The sequence below is a fragment of the Chiloscyllium plagiosum genome, chromosome 30 (assembly GCF_004010195.1).
Source record: "Chiloscyllium plagiosum isolate BGI_BamShark_2017 chromosome 30, ASM401019v2, whole genome shotgun sequence".
NCBI lineage: Eukaryota > Metazoa > Chordata > Chondrichthyes > Orectolobiformes > Hemiscylliidae > Chiloscyllium > Chiloscyllium plagiosum.
Window position 1 is genome coordinate 21,880,331 of NC_057739.1, and position 23,979 is coordinate 21,904,309.

General features: G+C 38.8%; 1 protein-coding gene across 12 annotated transcripts in view; it reads left to right on the forward strand.

The window, feature by feature from the left end:
• rgs3a (regulator of G protein signaling 3a) overlaps positions 1 to 23,979 on the forward strand; it is a 298,899-nt gene that overhangs the window by 197,767 nt on the left and 77,153 nt on the right. For 11 of the 12 annotated variants that reach the window (XM_043720033.1, XM_043720039.1, XM_043720038.1 and 8 more), the window contains 2 exons: positions 182 to 222; positions 15,761 to 15,892. In XM_043720033.1, coding sequence (XP_043575968.1) covers positions 182 to 222; positions 15,761 to 15,892 — 173 coding nt within the window. The remainder of the gene's footprint in view (positions 1 to 181; positions 223 to 15,760; positions 15,893 to 23,979) is intronic. The other variant, XM_043720036.1, reaches the window with a different exon arrangement.

Here is a 23,979-nt window from a genome sequence, read left to right on the forward strand (position 1 = left end):
TTTTCTTTGGCTTAGCTGTTCCTGTGGCAGGATATTGTTTCTCGGTTACTGAGGAAATAGATAAGCTTTTTTCTCTTATTATGCCTCTATAAATCTTAGATGAACTTTTTTGTGTGTGCAACTTTACAAAGCAAAGTGTAATTCATTTTAAAAAGTACTAATATCCAAATTGCTTTAACAGGTGCAGCGGAAGACTTGCAGTTTTACGTAACGTATGCTGAGGTAGGTTTACATATTTTTCATGTTGTAAAGTTTTTTTTTTGAATGTCAACAATTTGCAAGGTTGCTTTTTTTTTCTCTTTTAGTTGTCAATGTAACAAAAACAAAATTCAGACAATTTAATGTCCAGGTGAAGAGCCTTCAGACATTTCATTACAGGTAGTTTTGCTATAACGCATGTTTTGTCAGCGTAAATTGGCTATAATGCACTTGATGAATTATGGACGTTGTTTGGATAATGCGAACTTTCCACTGAATGGCTATAGCAATTTTCTATTAACGATCTTCTACAGCATAATTTTCTATAGTAGTTTTCATGTCACAATTTTCTATAGTACAAGATTGCAGAGGAACACAACTGTCATGCTATAGCAGAACATCCTGTACTTTAAAGGTGCTACATAAAATAAGCTGTTGTTTTAATGACTGATGTTTTCACTTTTTGAAAAAAATTACATGGATTAGGTGTCTTCAGTTGTTAACGGTTTTGTTTGATATTCAAAGTAACCTAGACAGACACATGCTGTGCTATTGTGAGTGTTTTATAGATTTAGTAATATCCTCTCACCACTAGTACTTTGGTTTAAATCAAACTCAGTTTGATAGTCTAGTAAATTGTAGGTGAAATTAATTTGGAAAGGCTGGAATTGATTGAGTGGATGTATGCTCCACAAAACAATCTGTCTTAAGTGAAAAATTTTTTACAAGTTCCTCTTAATTAAGAGGAAGCACAAGTTAAACTAGAAATGGAATATATGATGCAATACAGGTTGTTCTAGTATAATGCGTGTTTTGTTGATGCGGATTAGCTATAACGCACTTAACAAATAATGGATGATGTTTGGATAACACAAAATTTCTACTGAATAGGTAGAGTGATCTTCTACTGCGCAATTTTCTATAATGTGAGGTTGCAGAGGAAGGCAACTATCATGCTATACTTGAATGCCCTGTAGTCTCAATGACATGGTCTAAGAGTGGGATTAAGTGGCATTATTGAGAATAAGAAGATGGATTACCCTCCATCTGACAGAATCATTCCATGATGATTGATTGCATCTTTATGCCAAGTGCAAAAAAATGTCATTGCCAGCTTCTGAATGAATAAAGAGACATTTGCTCTTGCCAACATACAAAGTTGAAGTAGGAATCGACCAGACAAGACAAAGGTGGGTGTAAAGAATGTGCACATTTATGCTGCAACTTTCCTAATGGGAAGTTTGATGTCATATGCAAAAGTGAACTAACCTGCTTTAAATACCCCAGCCAATGTGTGTTCAAGGTCATTACTTTAATGGTCCAGGCATGAGTTATAATGCCCTTTGGAACGTGTGATACCCCATCACTTATGAAACTGATGAGTTGTCCAATCATGATAAAGGGGGCTTCTGCCACATGGATGATTCACTAGCATGCAGAGGCCTGTGAGATGTTGCAGAGATGTACAGCTGCTCCTTGAAAAGATTCACTTACAAAAGAATTGGGTATCTTCAATGCTACTAGCAGAACTGGAAATCAGTGCTTTGAGGTCTTACTGACAAGTTATGGATATTTGGATTCATCTTCTGGAGAGATGTATGCTTTCACACTTGTTCACAGGCATATCCAGATCCTGTGATTGAAGTAATGTCTCCTCCTTTGTACCATTCATCCCTTACCTCTAACCTCTTAATGCGTGGTGTCCTGCTCATCCTATGCTAGTTGCCTCTGCTCTGCAACTCCAGTGGCCTCAACTTCTGAGGGCTGAACCGCCAATTCTAGTTACACCCTTCCCTGGTGCTCAGGCAGAGTCCAACCAGCTTTGTCCACTGCTCCAAAGCAGTAACTAGTGCCAAGAAGGTGATGAACTCTTGTAGACCCTGTTATCGTTCTGCCAGATGGTGGCAGAAGCACTACTGGAAGATGTGACAATGACTGGGACTGCATCCATTCTGCAAAGCTGACAACTGCAGAGCTGAACTACAGCCAAAGGCTGAATTCTGTTATTGTAGTTCGTCACAGCTTTAAAAGAGGCTGCCTTGCAACAATAATACATTGGGGCAGTCTTAATAGGGTAAGAAGGACTTCAACCACTGAGGTACAGGGAGCCTTTGTGGGGCTAGAGCATTTCCAGAGAAGGTACCCTTCTTTCTTTCTGTCTTTTTACGTAAAATGGTAAATTAGTGGGCGGGACTTTTTTTGTTCTGCCTATCCGCGGTCATGTACAGCAGAGCATTAATTACCCATTAAGGACATCAGTAGGCCGAAGGACAGCCAGGCTGCCTAATGCTTCACTTGACTATTGTATTAAGTTGTGGGTGGGCAGACCGTGGGCTAACCACAAGTTCTATTTTATGTGCCCCATTATCTCTTGCTGGTGGGCTATCGTGGTCTGTACTATTGTCCTAGAAAGTTGGGGAAATTAAGTAGGGGAGGAAGCACCCATAAATAGGTTGGCCTACTCTTGCCCACTACCAACCCATACAACAGAAGCTACAAAACTGGATGCTTGACGTACCTCTCTTCCATCACTGTTTAAATCCCATTGACTAACTTCTCAAGGGCTTCGTTGGCCCAAGCGTAGGAAAGCTCCCACAGTTAACAAATTTGGGCCTTGTGGGTTGGGGGCCCATGGCCTTTTACAGCTCCCCTGCCTGCAGACATGCTGCATTGATCTATCTGACCCACTGTGCACTTTGCTTCACCAAAATACTCAAGGAACATTTTACAATGTAATTACTTAAAAGAAGGTACAGTTTTGAAATAGCACTGCAGCCTCTCAGCGCCAGGGACCAGGGTTCAATTCGCGCCTCGGGCGACTGTCTGTCTGTGTGGAGTTTGCACATTCTCCCCGTGTCTGTGTGGGTTTCCTCCGGGTTCTCCAGTTTCCTCCCACAATCCAAACATGTGCAGGACAGCTGAACTGGCCATGCTAAATTGTCCATAGTGTTAGGTGCATTAGTCAGGGGTAAATATAGGGTATGGGAATGAGTCTGGGTGGGTTACTCTTCGGAAGGTCGGTGTGGACTTGTTGGGCTGAGGGCCTGTTTCCATACTGTACGGGATCTAAATCTAATCAAAGCAATGTAACCTGCAGGTAATAATAATGGTATTATTAAACAAGTTACACATACTTTGTATTTGAGCAGCTTTAATTGACTACCCAAAGCAGTGAAAAATGCACAGGGACTTATGTAAACACCAACATTAGAGAAACAGAATAGGCAATAATTTGTTCTTATTTAAGTATTTCGTAAGGAGCCCAAATAATATTTGACATATTTGGCTTTTAAAGACCTGTGACATGCTGTAGAAAGGCAGGTAAAGAATCAGGTACTGTGGGAGCATTCTTCCAGAAATGAATAAAGGCTCATATCCATTCAGCAGTGAACTTTTGTACTTTGAAGTTGTTGATGTCCTGCCAAAACGTTCTGTTGGCTGCATGTTTTGGAGCTTTATTTGAGGACATGTATTTTGACTTTAGATAATTTTTAAAAATTGAAAAGCTCATACAATATTTCCACCAGGCAGTATGTTATGTAATTTGAAAATCTGTTTACCAAATTAGAGCTGTATTTTTGGATGTCATTTATGCACAATTTGATGATTAAGTCACAAAGTCCTGCATTTACTGGGCAGGACCATGAGATGACTAACTTGCATATGAGGATTTGCTGTAGGAGACAGAAATAAATGGACTTAACTTCTGTTGAAAGTTAAGGCTTTCTCTCCATCCCTTACTATATTCATTTCCCGACAGCAGGTTATTTTCCATAAACAGACTGAGGGGACGAAGTAGGGTGGCCATGAAAAGGAATGCAGGTATTTTGATGAAGTCAGCATGTACATTTTATGCTGCTTACTCACTTCATTATTTAAAGCATACAGCCAGTCCTGATTGTGTTGTTGAAATACGTCATGCTTGACCAGGATTGCAAAATTAAGAGATTAACATGACATCAAGCAAGCATGCACACCAAATGCTAGCCTACACCCTTTAAGACTTTGCCATAGGCATAAATGCTAACAGTCATTGTAAAAGTTCATCAATACTGTAAATGTTACTTGCTTTATGCAAGTACAGAAGCTGAGAAATGGGAGAAAAAACTCAAAGTGCAGGTCTGAGGTAATGTGAAAAACAAGAGAAATTAAATGATATAAGTGATTCAATTATAAACAATGGTGCAAAGTAAAATTAGATAGTAATGGGACAAATAAAGAAACACAAGATGGAGTTTAATTGGAAGTGTTAAATTCATTGCTAAGTTTGGAGTGCTGCAAAGTGCCCCATTAACAACAGCAACTTGCATTCATGTACTGCTTCTAATGCAGTAAATGTCCCATAAGCTTCATAGGAGCATTGTGTGCTATTGGTATATGATATGATATAAGATATGATACTTAGCTGTATACAGAGATATTAGTGTAAATAAGCAAATGTTTGTCAAAGAAGTAGGCTTTATGGAGGGCTGTTGAAACTTTATTGCTGGAACAGCACAGCAGGTCAGGCAGCATCTAGGGAACAGGAGATTCGACGTTTCGGGCACAGGCCTTTGATCTCCAGCATCTGCAGACCTCACTTTCTCCTTTATGGAGGGCTATCAAGGTGCAACTCAAGGTAGAGCAACAGAGTTTTACAGCATAGGTAACTGAAGGCAAGGTCAGCAGTCGTGGAACAATCAAGATCAGGGATGCTGATTTTTTTTCTTTTAAAATTCAAGGAATACAAACATCTCATTGATTTGGAGGAGTTTGGAGTACAAAGGGCATCACTGTAGAATGAAATGAGTTATTTCAAGTGGGTACAAGGAGTAATCAAGGTCTAAATAAGCTCTCATCCTGAAGATTGGGCTTGTTGCTTGTAAAACTAAAATGGGGAAGCAGGAGATTGTGAAATAAGTCAGCTGATCAGTCTTTTTGTTGAGTGGGTGAGCATGTCTGTACTTCAGAATCGTAGATGGAAATGTGTTGCTGGAAAAGCGCAGCAGGTCAGGCAGCATCTAGGGAACAGGAGAATCGACGTTTCGGGCATTAGCCCTTCTTCAGGCTAATGCCCGAAACGTCGATTCTCCTGTTCCCTAGATGCTGCCTGACCTGCTGCGCTTTTCCAGCAACAGATTTCCATCTTTGATCTCCAGCATCTGCAGACCTCACTTTCTCCTTCAGAATCGTAGCCTAAGTTTGATACCAAGTATTAGTATGTCTTGCTTTATCCCTGATTTTAGTCAACCTGGCACTGGGCCTGAGAGAAGAAATGGCACCATTAAAAGCACAAAAGAAGGTGATTGTGCCAAAATTGTAAGTTTGTCTGCAAACTAATGCTCCCTGCATAGATCTGGTGAGCTGACTGATGAAATGAACAAGGGACAGGAGTAGGCCGTTCGGCCCTACATCTTATTTCTGTGCTGTAAAATTAACAATGAAGAATGAGATCTATCTTAGCTGAATTTTGTTTGCACTCACCACTTGATGAGTCAGTTTTCCTCTGTGTTGAACAGAATTTGAAGGATACACGGAGGGTAGCTAGGATATAGAATGGTCTCTGGTTGATGACTTCAAGGGTAGCTCAGTAGTACCACTGCTGACTGAGTTCTAAGGGATATGGTTGCCAGTGTGGAGGCGGTGGGATAGTGAGAATGTCACAGTACCTATATTTCAGAATCACGTGCTTATCCTTTGCTGATAAATTCAAATCCCATCATGACAGCTGATGGCATTTAAATTGAGTTAATATATCTGGACTTAGTCTCAGTAATTTTGATCACAAAACCATTGTCAATGACCCATAAAAATACTTATCTAGTTTCCTGATGCTCTTTAAGGAAATAAGTCTGCTATCATAATCTGACCTGGCTAACATTCGACTCCAGACCCACAGCAAAGTGGTTGACTCATAATTTCCCTCTGAAATGACCTAACAGCACTATGGGTATGCAACAATTTAAGAAAATAGGTCACCACCACCTTCTCGAGCACAGTTAGGGATGGGCAGTAAATGTTGGTCTGGCCAGTGATACCCACATTCCATGAATTAACTTGTAAGAACCATACTCTAATGATCATTCTTGATAATGAAATCCATTTGCTATAACGGCAAGAATTTAATTATATAATCTTTAGAAAGACTAAGATATAAGCATACATGCAATCGTCATAAAATAAACACAATTGTGGGTTGTAATATTGCAATTTTAAATGTTACATTATTTTTACTTCTGTTTTACACCATGACAGTCAAAATTGTCACGGTTGAAAATGTGGCTTAGATATACTGGAACCTGCTTTATTTAGGTTACTTGCATCAGCCCTATTGCTTCCTGTGAAATTGAAAATTAGTTGTCATTGTGATTCAGTAATATTTAATACCAATATTGAAGTATGCTGTATTGCTCATTGTACTTCCATCTGCAGAATGTCCAGTTTATGTTTACAAAGGTAAAACCATTAAAATAGTTAAGTCTTAAAGCTGAGAAACCGGTTTTCTGTCTGACTGGTTGAGCCAGTATTTTTGCTGCAAACAAATATCTTACTCACTTCACTTACCTGTAAGTATATCCTTCTATTTCATTTCTACTTCATCACTTCTATTGTATCTCTTAAGTACATCAATACAGGAGAATAGGTTTTCATTGACATGCACGGGTTCAGCTCCAGGCATACGTCAAGCTTTTAAATTATTTGAAAGTTAAATCTGTGCAGCAATGACTTTCTAAAGAAATGAAGTACATATAACCTGAGCCATTGAGAAAGCTTTAGGACCTTGGGATTATACTTAACATACAGAATTTCATCTATTTTTACAAGATATAAGTGACTAGTGTTTTAACAAAAAAAAGCATTATAAGAAGACATTGAAACAATATAGTAAATGATTTGTACCTCATGCTTGCACAGATAAATTTTAGAGTGAAGTAAGTATGATCTCACTTAGAAATGTTGAGGGTTTTAGTTCTGACATTCATTTCTGATATTTGATATGAAGTGCAAAAATGTTTTACATAGTTATCCTTAAAATGGTTGTAAAATATTTTAGAAGAGTTGATTTTCTGACTCTGTAAATTGTTTTTATTTTGTTTAAATCAATGCTAGCATTTAAATGCAAACCCACCAGGAATTTGTCTAGCTACAGCATGATTTCCAACCCTTCTTATCTTCTCGGTATGAAGACCAGCATTCTATTAGCCATTTTTTTGGATTTTGTACCTGACCATAACATCTCAGTGATCTAGCCACCAAAATGTCTTTTGACTTGCACTCCTCCATTTTGACACGAAGGTACTCTGATTAAGCCTTTGTAAGCCCACAGTGAATGGCCCATACTTGCATTTGTCACTTAAGAAGATATACTGATACTTGAGTCTTACTGTTGCTAGGATTGAAAGTTGAATCAATTTTTTCAAAATTTCCAATTTACCTGTCTGGACTCTGTTTAATAGAAAACACTTACCACATTTCTGAACTTAACATGAATACTCTTTATTATCATTGAATTAACTCTAAAACAGATGAACAGAAGTATTAGAAATTTCTGGAGAAACTCAGCAGGTCTGGACTCAAAACATTAACTCTGCTTTTTCTCCAGTCCTGTTGAGTTTCTCTAGCAATTTCTGCTTTTGTTGCATTTTACCAGCATCTGCAGTTCTTTATTTTATCAAACAAAATGGAAAATTGCCAACTTATAAGTCCACTGACTGAAACTCTAACCCCATCCTAAACCCTAATACATAAATGCAGACAGGTACAAACAAACAAATATTAGTGTTCTGAGTGGAGGGAAAAGTACTGAGGAAACACACTTCAATATAACCAGTTCACAGCATTAAATGCTGTGTTCTATTTGCTTCTTTCCAGACCTTCTGTTCCCTTGTTTCTTCAGCCAGATTCTCTCAGTTCTTCCCTGAAGAGAGGGTGGTTGATGCTTAATTATATGGTCTCTCTGTCACTGATTAGAGACAACAGCCTATAGCAACTGGTGGAACAGAATGTCTTCCAAGTTTTGGTTACTTCATTCAAGAGAAATACATTTTCTCTATTACAGTTTGGAAACTTCTCCCTTGAATTATCCACTCACAGTGTTAGCTGTCTAGGAACCTATCAGAGAGTGAATATCATGCTTATGGCTCTTGGTCTCCAGATCTTGTTTTTGTTGCACAAATCAGTCAGCAGTCTGATACGAGGTGAAGCTTGCTCTGCAAACACCCACAGTGCCGTGGAGTCTTTAACCTCTTCCTCCACTGCTTGAACAAAGCACCAATATAAACACAACTCAATGAGATCTAATTTTTATTTTTAAAGTACACCAACTCCTTCCACAGTTTTTGCTTTAGTTCAGTTGATTTCCCATGTTCAAAATCAAAAATAAAAGAAAAGGTTATATCTTTATTAAAATTCACTGATCACAGTTTTATCCAACCGCTTAATCTATTAAAATCACTGTATTTTTAAGATTGCATTTAAACTTCATGAATACCATCTATCACTGTGTAATCAGCAAACTTGGATATGTGACTTCTGTTCCATCACTTAAGTCATTAATAAATAGTGAATAGTTGTGCCATTACAAATCCCTGTGAGTCACAACTAGGTTTGGGAAAGCAAATCTTAGCGGGATTTATACACTTAATGGTAAGATCCTAGGGAGTGTTGCTGAACAAAGAGACCTTGGAGTGCAAGTTCATTGCTCCTTGAAAGTGGAGTCACAGGTAAATAGGATAGTGAAGAAGGCGTTTGGTATGCTTTCCTTTATTGGTCAGAGTATTAAGTATAGGAGTTGGGAGGTCAGATTGTGGCTGTACAGGACTGTGGTTAGGCCACTGTTGGAATATTGCATGCAATTCTGGTCTCCTTCCTATCGAAAGATGTTGTGAAATTTGGTTTCGAAAAGATTTACAAGGAAGATGCCAAGGTTGGAGGATTTGAGTTATAGGGAGACGTCGAATAGACTGTTTTCCCTGGAGTGTCGGAGGCTGAGGGGTCACCTTAGGAGTTTATAAATCTTGAACATGGATAGGATAATTAGACAGTCTTTTTCCCTGGGGTGGGGGAGTCCAGAACTAGAGGGCATAGGTTTAGGGTGAGAGGGGAAAGATATAAAAGAGACCTAAGGGACAACGTTTTCATGCAGTGAGTGGTGCATGTATGGAATGAGCTGCCAGAGGAAGTGGTGGAGGCTAGTACAATTGCAACATTTTAAAAGGCATCTGGATGGGTATATGAATAGGAAGGGTTTGGAGGGATATGGACCGGGTGCTGGCAGGTGGGATTAGATTGGTTTGGGATATCTGGTCAACATGGACAAGTTAGACCGAAAGGTCTATTTCCGTGCTGTACATCTCGATGACTCTATGATTCTAATATCCTGCCCATTAAGTAACCTTGCCAGTATCCTTGCTCTGTTTTCTGCTACTCATTCAATCTCCTGACTAGCTCATTAAATAATACTCATTTCAGTGAGCCTTTATTTTAGCTAGTATTCTATTTTGTATTACTTCCATCAAATCCCTTTTGAACATCTGCAATAATAATATTCACTATCCACAAGTTTAGTTATATTTTCAAAAAATTTCAGTCAGTTTTCATAAGGAATTACCTGTCCTTTACAAATCCGTTCCGAAGAAGCCATACTCGACTCAAAATGTTAACACTGTTTTTCCCTCCACAGATGCTATGAGACCTGCCAAACACTTTCAGTTTCTGCTTTACAAATCTATTTTGACATTCTCTAAGCAATGAAAATATTCAAAACATCCAGTCAGTCGAATGGTAATTGTAGACTCTAGTAAACGCACCTAGGCATACAAAGTCAGAAAAAAAAATGGTGTTATGGGTGGATGGAAAAGAAATATTATAGAAGAATTTCAGTAGTACCAACCCTCAGAATTTGGTAGTGTACCTTTTGTATCCTAAGTGCTTCAGGTCTCTGATCTATCTTTCATTTTTTTTCACAGGAGGTGCAGAGCAACCAGTTCATGGATTATTGGTTGAAAGCACCGGTGGGAGAAAATAAACTGACTTTCTTCAGGGTTTAGATTTTTTATTACTGAATAAAGAGACACACCATCATCTGACCCTTCAGTGTCTGAAAGATTCTGTCAGTATCATTCACACCCACAAGCTGTTCAGCTGCCCATGATCCAATCAGATAGGTGTCATTTGCCACCAGATCACAAAGCTACAAACCAATCAGCAACCTGTTGCTGGCCAAATCTCTCTCTTTATAATTACTCTGCTGTTGGTCTGTCTACAGACAGCTTACTCTACTGCTTGAATAAAACAGCAGTGAAAACATGTTTTGTCATGAGTTTCACGTATTTGCTTTTTAAAAGTACAGCAATTCCTTCCTTAGTCCTTTATTGTCAAGCAGTCCTTTCTCCAATTCACTCCACAATTAAAAATAAATACAAAAGATGATCTGTTTCAAGCCATAATTTGCCCAATCTTGATGTGTAATATTAGCAAGCTAATATTGTGTTCCATAGCTATAGAACCTCGTATCATGAAAATGTCAGCTATTATCAATTGCATCAAAGCTGATCAAACTTCATTCTAGATAAATAGGCAGCAGTATAAATGGGTATTATTGTTTTCAGACTTGACTAATACTGAATATATACTGGCAAGGTTGATTTTCTTCAGTTGGTATTTTATCCCTACATCAAGGCAAAGATGACTGTGTTTATCACCTGGGGTGTGTAGTGTTGGGTATATAGATGAATGATAAGGCTAATTTTACTTAGAATTATAAATGACAGAATACCAGACGATTGCGTTTTGGCCCAGTTCCTGGCTTGTGAATTCCCCTCTGTGTATTCTTTGCCTCTGGTATGAGCTTGCTTACAGAGGAAGCCTCATTGCCTGTTCATTTGAGTGCTCCAGGTGTAACAAAACTGAGCAAGTTAAAGCAATATCAAAACTTTGAAAGAAAGCCTTTAGAGTGTCCTTGTAGTGCTTTTCGGTGACCACTGTGAGAACACACCCTGGACTCAAATTCTCCATAGAATAATTGGTTTTAGTGAGTGAGTGTCAGGTACTTCAGCTAAATGACCAGCCCAACTTTGTCACAATTGTTTGCGTGGTGTGGTTGCTTTGCACACAGCTTAGTTGGATAGTTGACATTTTGTGCGGCCATGAGGACTTCAGAAGCTTCAAAAGGTGGTGGTTGACCTTCTTGGCATGACGTTGGTGCACTGTTCATTTTTGGTATGCATAAACTTTAGTTTGGAAGACAAGACCTTCTCCAGTTTGTTCCCAAGCTAAAGTTCAAAGTCTGTTGAAGGTTATGCTTGCTTCAGAAATTCTTGCATGCAGTTCATTGTAATTCGGGCTTTAGATTGAAATCTAGGGCTTGATATGGATCCTTGCTGGAATTGGCTGGTTACTTCAATTTTTTCTTCATGCTGATCTTGACACAGGGCTCAAAATATTTTTTAAAGAGCTACTTTTGGTTATTAGTCTCAATAACCTCCTTTGGAACCACAGTCAATTAGTAACAATGCTTTGTGTATTTGTTTTGATATGTGGAATATTTGGACACTCAGATGCAAATTTTTTTTAGATTACTTAGTGTGGAAACAGACCCTTCGGCCCAACAAGTCCACACTGACCCGCCGAAGCGCACCCACCCAGACCCATTCCCCTACATTTACTCCTGTAAAATTAGAAAAATTCAGCCATATTCTCAATAACCTTCAATGTTTAATTATGAGTAAACTCTCAAAAAATGAGAAAAATGTTGATTTCCCAGTCATGGCAGTCGTTAAGTAGGCACATGACAAGTTAGAAGTAGAAGTTAGCAACAAACAAATCTAACACACTTCAACACACACACAGACATCAATCACTTTAAACATGCTTTCTGCAGGCTGGTGAATTCACCACTAAATAGTTGTATGCTTGGACCTTTACACCCTCATGTTAAGTCCTACTATTTTGATGTTTTCAAATGTGTTAATGCATGAGGAAAAATATTTATGAAATAAAATATTCACTATTAAGTAATACAATTGACACAATATTCATTACAATTGCACCCTGGAGATTTTTCTCCTTGGTTGTAGCTCCTGAACTCCTGCAGCTCCTGCTTACTTAGTTCATAAGCTCCACGTAATTTGCAAGGAATTTGTTACGTTAGTTTTCCTGCTCTGAGTGTTCATTTGTTGAAAAGCTTAAAACTTTTTACCTTTAGTGATGGAGAAATTAAATTTGGAGAAGAACATTAGAGAGTTCTGCTACTTCTGTTGCAGTTTGTGAATACTGCAAAAGTGATAACAAATGATGTCAAGTGAAAGAAAAACCTGTCCCAACAATAAGAATTATACACAATCGGATAATGCCTTCTGTCACAAGCTGTGTCATTTCTGCAAACTTCATGTAAATTGATTTACATCTAGATAAATCAGATACTAGTTTCCAAAAAAAATTGCAGAAACCAACAGAAGTCGATTTCACAAGTATTTTGTCTGATATTTGGATGGAGCAATTCAGGTTTTTTTGCACTTGTAGTAAGAAAGGATTATATAAGCTGCATTACAAAGGTTTCAGTTAAGTTTCTTGCTCACACATTTCTTCATTGTGCCATAATGGTAACTTTCGCTATGAGCATTCCAAAATCTGGCCTTCATCACAGGACCAGGATTATAAAGAATTGAGAGGTATAGAAAATAAGACTGTGTACCAATGGAGAAGACAACCAACAAACATGTGTCCTTCTGCCAGAGTCTGTAAACTATATCTCTCTTGCTTACTAAAATGAATAGAAAAGCATTACTGAGAAGGTTACACTTTATTAAGGACATTTCACTGAAACCATACTTCATACTTATAGGTAATTAGAATTCTTAGAACTTTCTATGTCGAAGCAGTTCCATAATCTTATTTTCCAAATAATATGTGACTAGCAACATAAGAAATTTGTCCATTAAATCAAGTTTTCAGGTAACTGCCAAAGCACAATCATTCTTAGAAACTTGGCATCCTTCCTCTGTTCCAGGATGAAGGAGAAGATTGGCAACCCAGTGACAATTAATGCTGTTTTTTTAGTGATGCCGAACTGTATTCTCTCTCCTGGGCTTAAGCTGTGGTTAATGAGGCTCATTATTTGATAGGGAGCAAATGGCCGAGCAGTATTAATCACTAGAATATTAATTCAGTGACCTAGGTAATGTTCTGAGGACCCGGGTTTAAGTACTGTCATGGCAGATGGTAGAATTTGATTTCTAATGCAATTCTAATGATATTTAATAAGAGTCGAATTATAACCATGGAATTATTGTTGTTTGTCATAAAAGTTAATCTGATTCATTGCTGTCCTTTAGGAAGGAACTCTGCAGTCTGGTCTTGTCTACATGTGATTGCAGACCTAGAGCAATATTGACTGCCCTCTTAAATGATGTAGCAAGTTATAGAATTGTATCATCTGCTAGAAAGGAAAAGAAAATGAAAATGGACAGACTACTTGGCAACAATCTGTGGACCAGAAACAATAATGGCAAAAATAGACTGGTAAACTCTGCAACGTCCTCCTTACTAACATCTAAGGGCAGATGCCAAAATTGGGAAAGCTGCCTCACAGACTAAGGAAGCAACAACCGGACATAGTCACACTTGCAGAATCATCCTTTACAGACGATGTTCCACATACCACCAGTCACCTTCCATGGATATGTCCTGTCCACCTGCAGGACCACCAGAGGTGGCAGCACAGTGGGAAGGGGTTGCCCTGGAAGTCCTCAACATTGACCATGAAAACCATAAAATCTCATGGCCATGGCATCAGATCAAACATGGCATGAAACCTCCTGCAGGTTAACATATACTGTCTTCCCTAGGCTAATGAGTTAGTGCTCCTCAGTGGAGTTGAACAAAGCTTAGAGGAAGCACAGAGGGTGGCAAGGATGTAGAATATACTCCGGGTGAGGGATTTCAATGTCCAAGACAAAGAGTGATTCATCAGCAACACTATTGATTGAGCTGGTTGAGCCCTATAGGACATAGCTACAGATTGGGTCTGCGGCAGATGGTGAGGGAAAACATACTTCATTCTCACTAATCTGCTACCTCAGATATATCTGTCCATTATACTATTGGTAAGAGTAACCACTGCACAGTCTTTGTGGAGACCAAGACCCATCTTCATATTGAGAATACCTTACATTATATTTTGTGACATTATCTCTGTGTTAAATGGGACTGTATGGACTAAATCTAAACAGATATAAGCGAAAGTCTAAAACACAGCCAACTGGGAGTCTGAACAGCCTTCAGTCAGATCTATCAACTCATCACTCAGCATCCATGGGGCACTGTGGGCCATCAGAAGCAGCAGAATCGTACTCCAGCACAATCTGCATCTTCAAGACCCGGAATGTCCCTCACTCTGCCATTGCCATAAAGCCAAGGGATCAGCACTAGTTCAGTGAAGAGTGCAGGAGGACATGCCAAGAGCAGCACCAGGTGCAGCTAGCTTAAAAAAAAGTATTAACTTGGTAAAACTACAAAACAGGACTACTGGTGGCCAAACAGCATAAGCAGCAAGTGATAGACAATGGAGAGCGATCCCACAATCCGACTGATCAGATGTAAGCTATGCAATCCTGTCACATCCAGTTGTGAAAGATAGTGGAAAATTAAACAATTCATTGAAGGAGGAGTTCCACAAATATTCCCATCCTTAATTATGGGGGTACCCGCACATTGGTGCAAAAGATAAAGCTGAAGCATTCGCAACAATCTTCAGCCGGAAGTGCTGAATGGATGATCTGTCTCAGCCTCCTCCAGAAGTCCTAAGCATCACAGATGCCAAGCTTTTGTCAATTTGATTCACTACTTCTAATATCAATAAATGGTCGGAGGCCCTGATTAAGGTCTATGGGTCCTGACAATATTCTGGCAATAATACTAATAATGCCAATAGTGAGTACTCAGCAGCCATAGAGTCATAGTCATAGAGATGTACAGCATAGAAACAGACCTTTCGGTCCAACCCGTCCATGCCCACCAGATATCCCGACCATTTGATCAGCAGGAAGTATGAACAGAGGAGACCTTGAAATCTGACAGAAACATATTAAATGATGTCTTATAAAGATCAAAATGAATATAAAATGTGGCTTATTCTGGAAATTTAAAATTAGAAACAGTAAGTTTGGGTAATTTTGCACAGCAGGTGCAAGGAGAAAAACAGTGACTTCTCATCAGAACCAGAAAATTGAGAGCTTTAAAGGAAGTGCAAAGCTGGCTCAGAGGGTCAAGGAAAGACTTGTAGAGTAGAAGACAAGAGTGTTTTCAAAAATGATATTGCAAGGTAAAAGGTGTTAAGACACAGAAGATGAATCTATAGGAGGTATAAGTTGTTACAGCAGAATGGCAGCGGAAGGGAGATATGGGAAATATATCAAAAACCCAAAGGCTTCTCTAGTCTCAATGTGGTGGAGGGAAATCAGGAAGGCTTCTTTTCGCAGTTAAATGTTCATTTAAATATAATGTGTACATGATCTTGCTCTAAATCAGAATTTAATGTTTCTACAAGTACTCGTGTTGACAAAATGTTTATTGTTTTTATCAGAAATCACCAAGCATTTTGGGTTTGGAGGCATACTCAACCGAGCAAAAGAGAAAAGTGTGCCAGTGTTTATCGGAGAACATTGTCAAACAGAAGCAAGAACAAAGATCAGTAGTAGCTGAAACAGAGAGCAAGGTAAGTCTTTTTCACCCAGGTGCAAAGCGATTTTGCTAAAAGATTATTTTACTCTACTCAGAGGTTTCTTGTTCATTTTCTTACACATTTCCATTCACGGAGAAAACCGAAGCTAGGTTTTCACTTTCAACCAGATAATTTTGCAAGAAATGTGAACAACAAAATATAAAATAGAACACAGTAACTGAAAGACTTACAATTATATGAAGACCTATCCCATCATTAGGTTTATTTTTATAATTTACAATTCTATGTAAATACAAATATCTTATGTATCTTAAAAAATTGTTTTTGTTTCTTGCCTACAAGTATACCTTTTTTGCCATATTTTGAGCATGGCTTAAAATTTAAAAATCCAGATTTTAAAAAATGTGGAAAATTGCATTTTGAAGAGACATTTACTGTAAATAAAACCTCAATTACACGAACTTAGAATCCCTACTGTGGGGAAACAGACCCTTTGGCTCAACAAGTCCACACCAACTCTCTGAAGAGTAATCCACCCAGTTCCATTCCCTTACCCTATATTTACCCCTGACTAATGGACCTAACCTACAGATCCCTGATCACTATGGGAATTTAGCATGGCCAATACTCCTAACCTGCACATCTTTGGTTTGTCGGAGGACATGCAGACACGAGGAGAATGTGTAAACTCGACACAGGCAGTGTGGAGACTCTAATTGAATCTGGGTCCCTGGTGCTGTGAAGTAGCAGTGCTAACCATTGAGCCACCGTGCTGTGTAACAAAGAGGTTCAGTTCAGAAGCTGCATTGAAAATTCAGAATCACAACTTAACCTGACTCAGGAAGGAGGAAAGCCGTAGTACAGTGCTCAGGAACATTCCCACCTTCACTCCAGGATTAGATTAGTTCTGATCTTAAGAGTTACACTATAATGTTTACATTGGTGCTGTCTTGCAGCAGCCATAAGGAAAAACTTTAATGTTAGTTTCGTTAAGGGGCAGATAAGGTTCCCAACTCAGCATGTATAACTCAACAGATGTAGTCATAAAATAATCAGAGGAAGTGGTGAAGGTGGGTACAATGACAACATTTAAGAGGCATCTGGTTGAATATATGAATAGGAAGGCTTTAGGGGGTTATGGGCCAAATGCTGACAAATGGGACTAGATTAAGTTAGGATATCTGGTTAGCACATGAGTTGGACCAAAGGGTCTGTTTTCATGCTGTACATCTCTATGACTCTGTGTGTTTGTTGAAATCACTATTTGCAATTTGTGTTGACTTTTGGATAATGAAAGACTATTTTCAAGATAAACACAAGTGGAGAGGATTTCACCACACCACACAAAGTGGCAAGGGAAGCTGAGGCAGTGATAAACTCACAGAAAGCCATGGCAGATCAGCATGCTGCTGACAGTAGCCCAAATTGCAAACTACTGTACAGATTTTAAAGGAACAGTCTTATTCGCTTTAAAGCAAAACGTATTCAAAGGAAAGCACTTGTTTGCTTTGATATCAAACATACCCTTTTGCATTGAACAGAATAATATAATCTCTTAAATTGCTGTTGACCAATGAAAAACAGCTTTATTCTATCAGGCTGTCAACATGTCTGAGATGTTCAGGATTATTCCTGTTGTTATTTTTGTGAAAGCTCTCTGCCATGGTAATAAATTAATATACTTTAGGGCAATATGAATACTGGTAAATGCATTTTTGTGCAATAGTGGACTAATAGTGAATCAAAGGTTAGCTAATGTTCATTTGCCCAGTTCTCTGGATGGAGGTTTATAACGTAATGGTTTCTGTTGACCCATGTTCCCTTGGAAGTTGATTTCTGCAGAATGTATAATGAAATTATTTATGAAAACCCCAGCAACCAATATCATAATGATTTTACTAGCATTTTGAGTATAATTATTGACCCTGCTTTTTTCCAATAATTTTTGGAAATTTAAAGCTCATTTTTGATATTATTTTTCATCGATAACCGTCACATATGTTGAACATCGTAACCTGCTATACCTCTATCTATCATTGTTAAAAGGTAGTAGATTGTAGACATGGTACAAGTCAGAAGGATCGAGAAAGCCAGAAGGAATTTCATGAAGGTTAACAACAGGAAACTTTGCCAGGAACAAGGAAAATATTTTATGTTCTATTCTCTAGAAATAAGTAAAGAAATAAGGAAGATGGAGGTCTTTGAAATGTGACTGGGGCGACATATCCTTAAAATTTCATACTCCGTCCATAAGATAAGTGAAAAGCAAAAATTATTCTGAAAAAACGACATCCAGAAAAGAAACTATTTTGGTAATTTGATCAGAGCTCAAAAGCCACAGAAATAATTTGTGAGGGCAAAATAGAGGCAGCAAAAAGAGGGGTCAATATTGGTGTAATTGGTTGATGGACATCATAGAGTGGTTGCAGATGAGCTACATTGAAATGTCCAAGGATGATTTGAGAGAGGCTTTTTTTCACTGGAGCATAGGAGGTTGAGGGGTGGCCTTATAGAGATTTATAAAATCATGAGGGGTATAGATAAGGTGAATAACAGGTGCCTTTACACTAGAGTGGGGGACATCAAGACTAAGGGGCATATGTTTAAAGTGAAAGGAGAAAGATTTAAAAAGGAGACATATGGGGCAATTTTCTTTAACACAGTAGTTTGTGTGTGAATGAACCTCCAAAGGAAGCGGTGGATGCGGGTACAATTACAACGTTTAAAAGACATTTAGATAAGTACATGAATAAGAAATGTTGGGAGGTGTGTGGGCCAAACGCAGGCGGATGGGACTAGTTCAATTTGGGATTATGGTCAGCATAGACTGGTTGGACCGAAGGGTCTGTTTCTGTGCTGTATGACTCTTTGACATACCTTGACAGCATATTTCCTGACACCATTAGCTGCTGTCAACAGTTACTACTCCAAAGATACCTTATGGTCTATGTGCGTGCACTTCATAGACTTCAAATGAGATGAGCGATTAGAATACAGTAAATTGTTTGCTTAGATTGTATATGTGTTGTGGACTCAGAACAAAATTAATTGTCAGCTGTTCTTGAATATTACTTGTAAATTACACTACTTCTGGAGTTAACTTAGGGAGGCTGTCTTATACAAGACTATAAAATCCATAGATGGAAATGTGTTGCTGGAAAAGCGCAGCAGGTCAGGCAGCATCTAGGGAACAGGAGAATCGACGTTTCGGGCATTAGCCCTTCTTCAGGAATGATTGAGAATCTCCTATAAAATCCATAGACTGCAAGTTGTGCCTTCTTTAAAATATAAAGCATGCAAGATGATTAAATGTTTTGGGTTCTATGCTTTCCATGTATCTTCATACCCTGAGCAGAACTACCATTTTAGATTTTGCATATTGCTTGAACTGGAAGCTGATATCTATTTTGATATTTCTATGGCCGGACTTCGACAATATGAAGAACACACAGTCTATCAAGTACGTATATCCATGTTGTAATGCGATCTGTAGTTTCAAAGTTTATATTTTTGGGACAGAGCCTAATTTGGCCATCTCAGATTCGAAGGGAACTTTTACTGAAACTGAGATTGGAAACCAACATTTTTGGGGAGACTAAAATAGATTGAAACTATATAGTGCATGTGTGAGACCCTAAATGGTGACACTGGTGTAGTACAGACAGGCTGAAGAATACAGAGATTGCATTGAGAAGCTATGGGCAGGCAATTAAACAGCTGCTGAGGAGGTTTTTGTTAATTGAAGATAATGTTGATGGATCTACACCATCTGGGTTATCATAAATAAGGTTGGGGATGTTCTGCAGATGTGTTATTTTTGGTTCATTATATACTGCTGTTAGCTGGAGATCTAGCTAGAATCTTAAAGAAGAGGCGATTAAATTCTTCATGAGAATGGCAAAAGTTGGATGACATCATGGATAAGAATGATTACATATATGCTGCAGATGTGAATGGACTGCAGAGCCAATTCATATGATGTGACTGTATCTGCCATTTAATATGTAATTTATACTTCATAACTCACTGTATTTTGCCTGTCAATTCATGTTTATTGGTTGTTGATCCTTGATGTGTCTTGTATATGACTACTCAAGATGTTTAATGTTTATTTTTGATTCTTATATGACGTTTCTTTTGTTTTACACCGTGGACTCTTGTTGCTTCATTCTTTGAGTAATTTTGGATTTCACCTTTTTGTTTCAAAATGAAATGGGTTACTGGTCTCAAAAGATCAAAATGCTGTAAGAAATGAATTGCTATCACAATGTCATAGTTGTGTATTTAACATTTTGTTTACATGTGTATACCACTATCAAAGATAACCCAGATGCCTTATATTCTGCAGTGAGTAACATCTAATGACATATAAATTTGGAATAGGTTTTGTTGCTGTTGTTCATAAGTAACTTGTCTTATCTCATGGTCTGGAAATCACACCAGATATGGGATTTGGAACCTATGTTCCCATATTTGGTGACTTGAATTCTACAACAATCCATCTGTATCACATCATAAATCTAATGGAAAATCAGCAGGAAGTTGAGGAAAACAGCAGATATTTTCTGACCGGCTTGAAAGGATACTGGAGCGGGAGGGGGAGGATCCAGTTTTAGTGTTCCACACTGGGACTAACAACATAGGCAGGTGTAGGATGGGAACCTGTTTGGGGATTATTGAGGAACACAATTAAGGAATAGGTTGTCAAGAGTCATAATCTCCGGATTACTCCCCAAATATAATGTGCAAATTGGCTTAAGGACAAGAAAATTAGGGAAGTAAACACATGGCTCAGGGAATAGTGTGGGAAAGAGGGGTTCGCATTTCATGGGGCATTTGCATCAGTTTTGGAACCGGGGGGATCTGTACCACCAATGGGACGGTGTCCATCTGAATCGATCTGGAACCAGTGTTCTAGTGAAAAGAATAAATAGGATGGTCACGAGGACTTTAAACTTGAATCGGGGAGAAAGGAAAGGGAAAGCAACAGGAAGTATGGTGATAAATGAAAAGGTAAGCAGCAGATTAGCATGTATGCATTAGGGTTGAAGTTCAAGGCAGACTGTGAAAGGAACAAAATGAAGGATAACTCTTGAGATATTAGAGATGGTGTGAATCATGACGGTAAGAAAGCTAGCATAAAGGCACTTTACCTGAATTCTCGTAGCATTTGTAATAAGGTTGATGCATTAACGGCACAGATCATCGTGAATTAATATGATTTGAGAGCCATTACGGAGACAGTGTTGCAGAATGGCCATGACTGGGAATTAAATATCAGAAGGACCGACAGCAATGCAGGGGCAGTGGTGTACTTTTGATATTCAAGGATGACATCATAGCGGTGCTGAGAGATGATATAGGTTCTTTGGAGCATGAGGTTGAATCCATTTGGGTAGAAATTAGGAATTCCAAGAAGAAGTCGTCACTGACAGGCGTAGTCTATAGGCTGCCAAATAATAACATCACATTGTGGCGGGCAATAATCAAGGCAATAACTAATGACTGCAAAAACGTTTCGGCTGTTATCATGAGGGATTTTAATCTGCATGTAGATTGGTTGAACCAGCTCAGTCAGGGTAGCCTTGAAAAAGAGTTCATTGAATTTAGCTGTGAGAGTTTTTTTGAACAGTATGTAGTGGAACCGGCATGGGAGCAAGTTATCCTAGATCTGGTCCTGTGTAATGACACAGGAATAATTAGTGACTTCATAGTTAAGGATCCTCTTGGAAGGAGTGATTACAGTATGATTGAATTTAAAACACAGCTGGATAGTGTGAAGATAAAATCCAATACCAGGGTCCTGTGCTTGAATAAGGGGACTATGATAGAATGAGGGAAGACCTGGCTAAAGTAGACTGGAAACAGAGACTTTATGGTGCAACAGTTGATGAGCAGTGAAGGTCCTTCAAATAAATTTTTCAAAGTGCTCAACAAAAGTATATTCCAGTGACAAAGAAGGACTGTATGAGGAGGGGTAATCTGCCATTGGTGTCTAAGGAAATAAGGCAGGCTATCAAAGAAAAAGAGAACGCATACAAAGTGGCCAAAAACAGCAGGAATCTAGAAGATTGGGTTAACTTTAAAGGTCAACAGAAAGCCACAAGAAGAGCTATAAAGAAAAGTATGAGAAAAAAAAACTAGTACAGAATATAAAGACAGACAGCAAAAGTTTCTATAAATATATAAAACGAAGAAGAGTGGCTAAAATAAATGTTGGTCCTTTAGAGGATGAGAAGGGGAGTTACTTATGGAATATGATGAAATTAGTGAGGCGTTGAACAGATACTTGGCATCGGTCTTCATAGTGTAGGATACTATTAACATACTGGTAAGTGATGAAGAGACTAAGGTAGATGAGGACCTGGAAACAATTTTTATGACGGAAGAGTTCATGTTGGGTAAGCTAATGGAGTTCAGGATAGATAAGTCTCCTGGCCCTGATGGAATGCATTCCAGGGTACTAAAAGAGATGGCGGGAGAAATAGCAGGTAATTTTATAAAATTAGCTGGACTTTGGGGCAGTCCCAGCAGATTGGAAAATAGCAAATGTGATGTCACTGTTTAAAAAGGGAAGTAGACAAAAGATGGGGAATTATAGACCAATGAGCTTAACCTCTGTACTAGGGAAGATGCTTGAGTCTATTATCAAGGAAGAAATAGCAGGGCATCTCGAAATAAATTTTCCCATCGTACAGACACAGCATGGGTTCATGAAGGGCAGGTCATACTCCACAAATCATTTGGAATTCTATGAAGACATTCAAGCAAGGTGAACAACGGGGACGCACTGGATGTGATGTACCCTAGATTTCCAAAAGGCCTTTGACAAGGTGCCGCACATGCTGCTGCATAAGATAAGGATGCACAATGTTAGGGGTAGAGTTTTAGTGTAAATAGAGGATAGGTTGACTGACAGGAAGCAAAGAGTGTGGATAAACGACAGCTATTCTGGCTGGCAATCAGTGACTAGTGGCCTCAGGGATCGGTGTTGGGACCACAATTATTTACAATTTATTGAGATAATTTGGAGTTGGGGAACCACGTGTACAGTGTCAAAATTTGCCGATGACGCAGAGAGTAGCAGAGCAAAGTGTGCAGAGGACTGTGAAACTCTTCAGAGCAGTATAGGTACATTGAGTGGGCAAACGTCTGGCAGATGGAATACAATGTTAGTAAATGTGAAGTCATCCATACTGGTAGGAGTAACTTCAAAATAGATTATTATTTGTATGGTAAAAAGTTCCAGCATGCTGATTTGCAGAGAGACCTTGGTGTTCTTGTGCATGAACTGCAGAAGGTTGGTCTGCAGGTACAACAAGTAATTAGGAAGGCAAATAGAATTTTGTCCTTCATTGCTAAAGGTTGAGTTTAAAAGCAGAGAGGTAATGTTACAGCTGGAGTAGTGTTGTAGATTTGGTCTCCTTGCTTAAGAAAGGATGTATACTTGCCAGTACACTGGAGGGGGTGCAGAGGAGGTTCACCTAGGTTGATTCCGGAGTTGAGGAGAGAGACTGAGTACATTAGGATTATATTCATTGGAATTCAGAAAAATGAGGGGCGACCTTATAGAAACATATAAAATTATGAAGGGATTTGATAAAATAGAAGTTGATAGGATGTTTCCACTGCTGGGTGAGACTAAGACAAGAGGGCATGGCCTCACGATTAGAGGAAGCAGGTTGAGAGCTGAACTGAAAACTAATTTCTCCACCCAGAGGGTTGTTAATCTATGGAATTCCTTGCCCAGTGAAGTAGTTGGCATTACTTCAGTAATCACTTATAAAGCTAAGATAGATACTTTTTTAAAAAAATAAAGGAATTAAGGTATACAGTGAGAGCGTGGGTAAGTGGAGCTGAGTCCACGAAAAGTTTAGCCATGATCTTAGTGAGTGGCGGAGCAGGCTCGAAGGGCCGGACAGCCTATCCCTGCTCCTTGGTAAAAACAATGACTGCAGATGCTGGAAACCAGATTCTGGATCAGTGGTGCTGGAAGAGCACAGCAATTCAGGCAGCATCCGAGGACAGGCAAAATCGACGTTTCGGGCAAAAGCCCTTCATCAGGAATAAAGGCAGAGAGCCTGAAGCGTGGAGTGATAAGCTAGAGGAGGGTGGGGGTT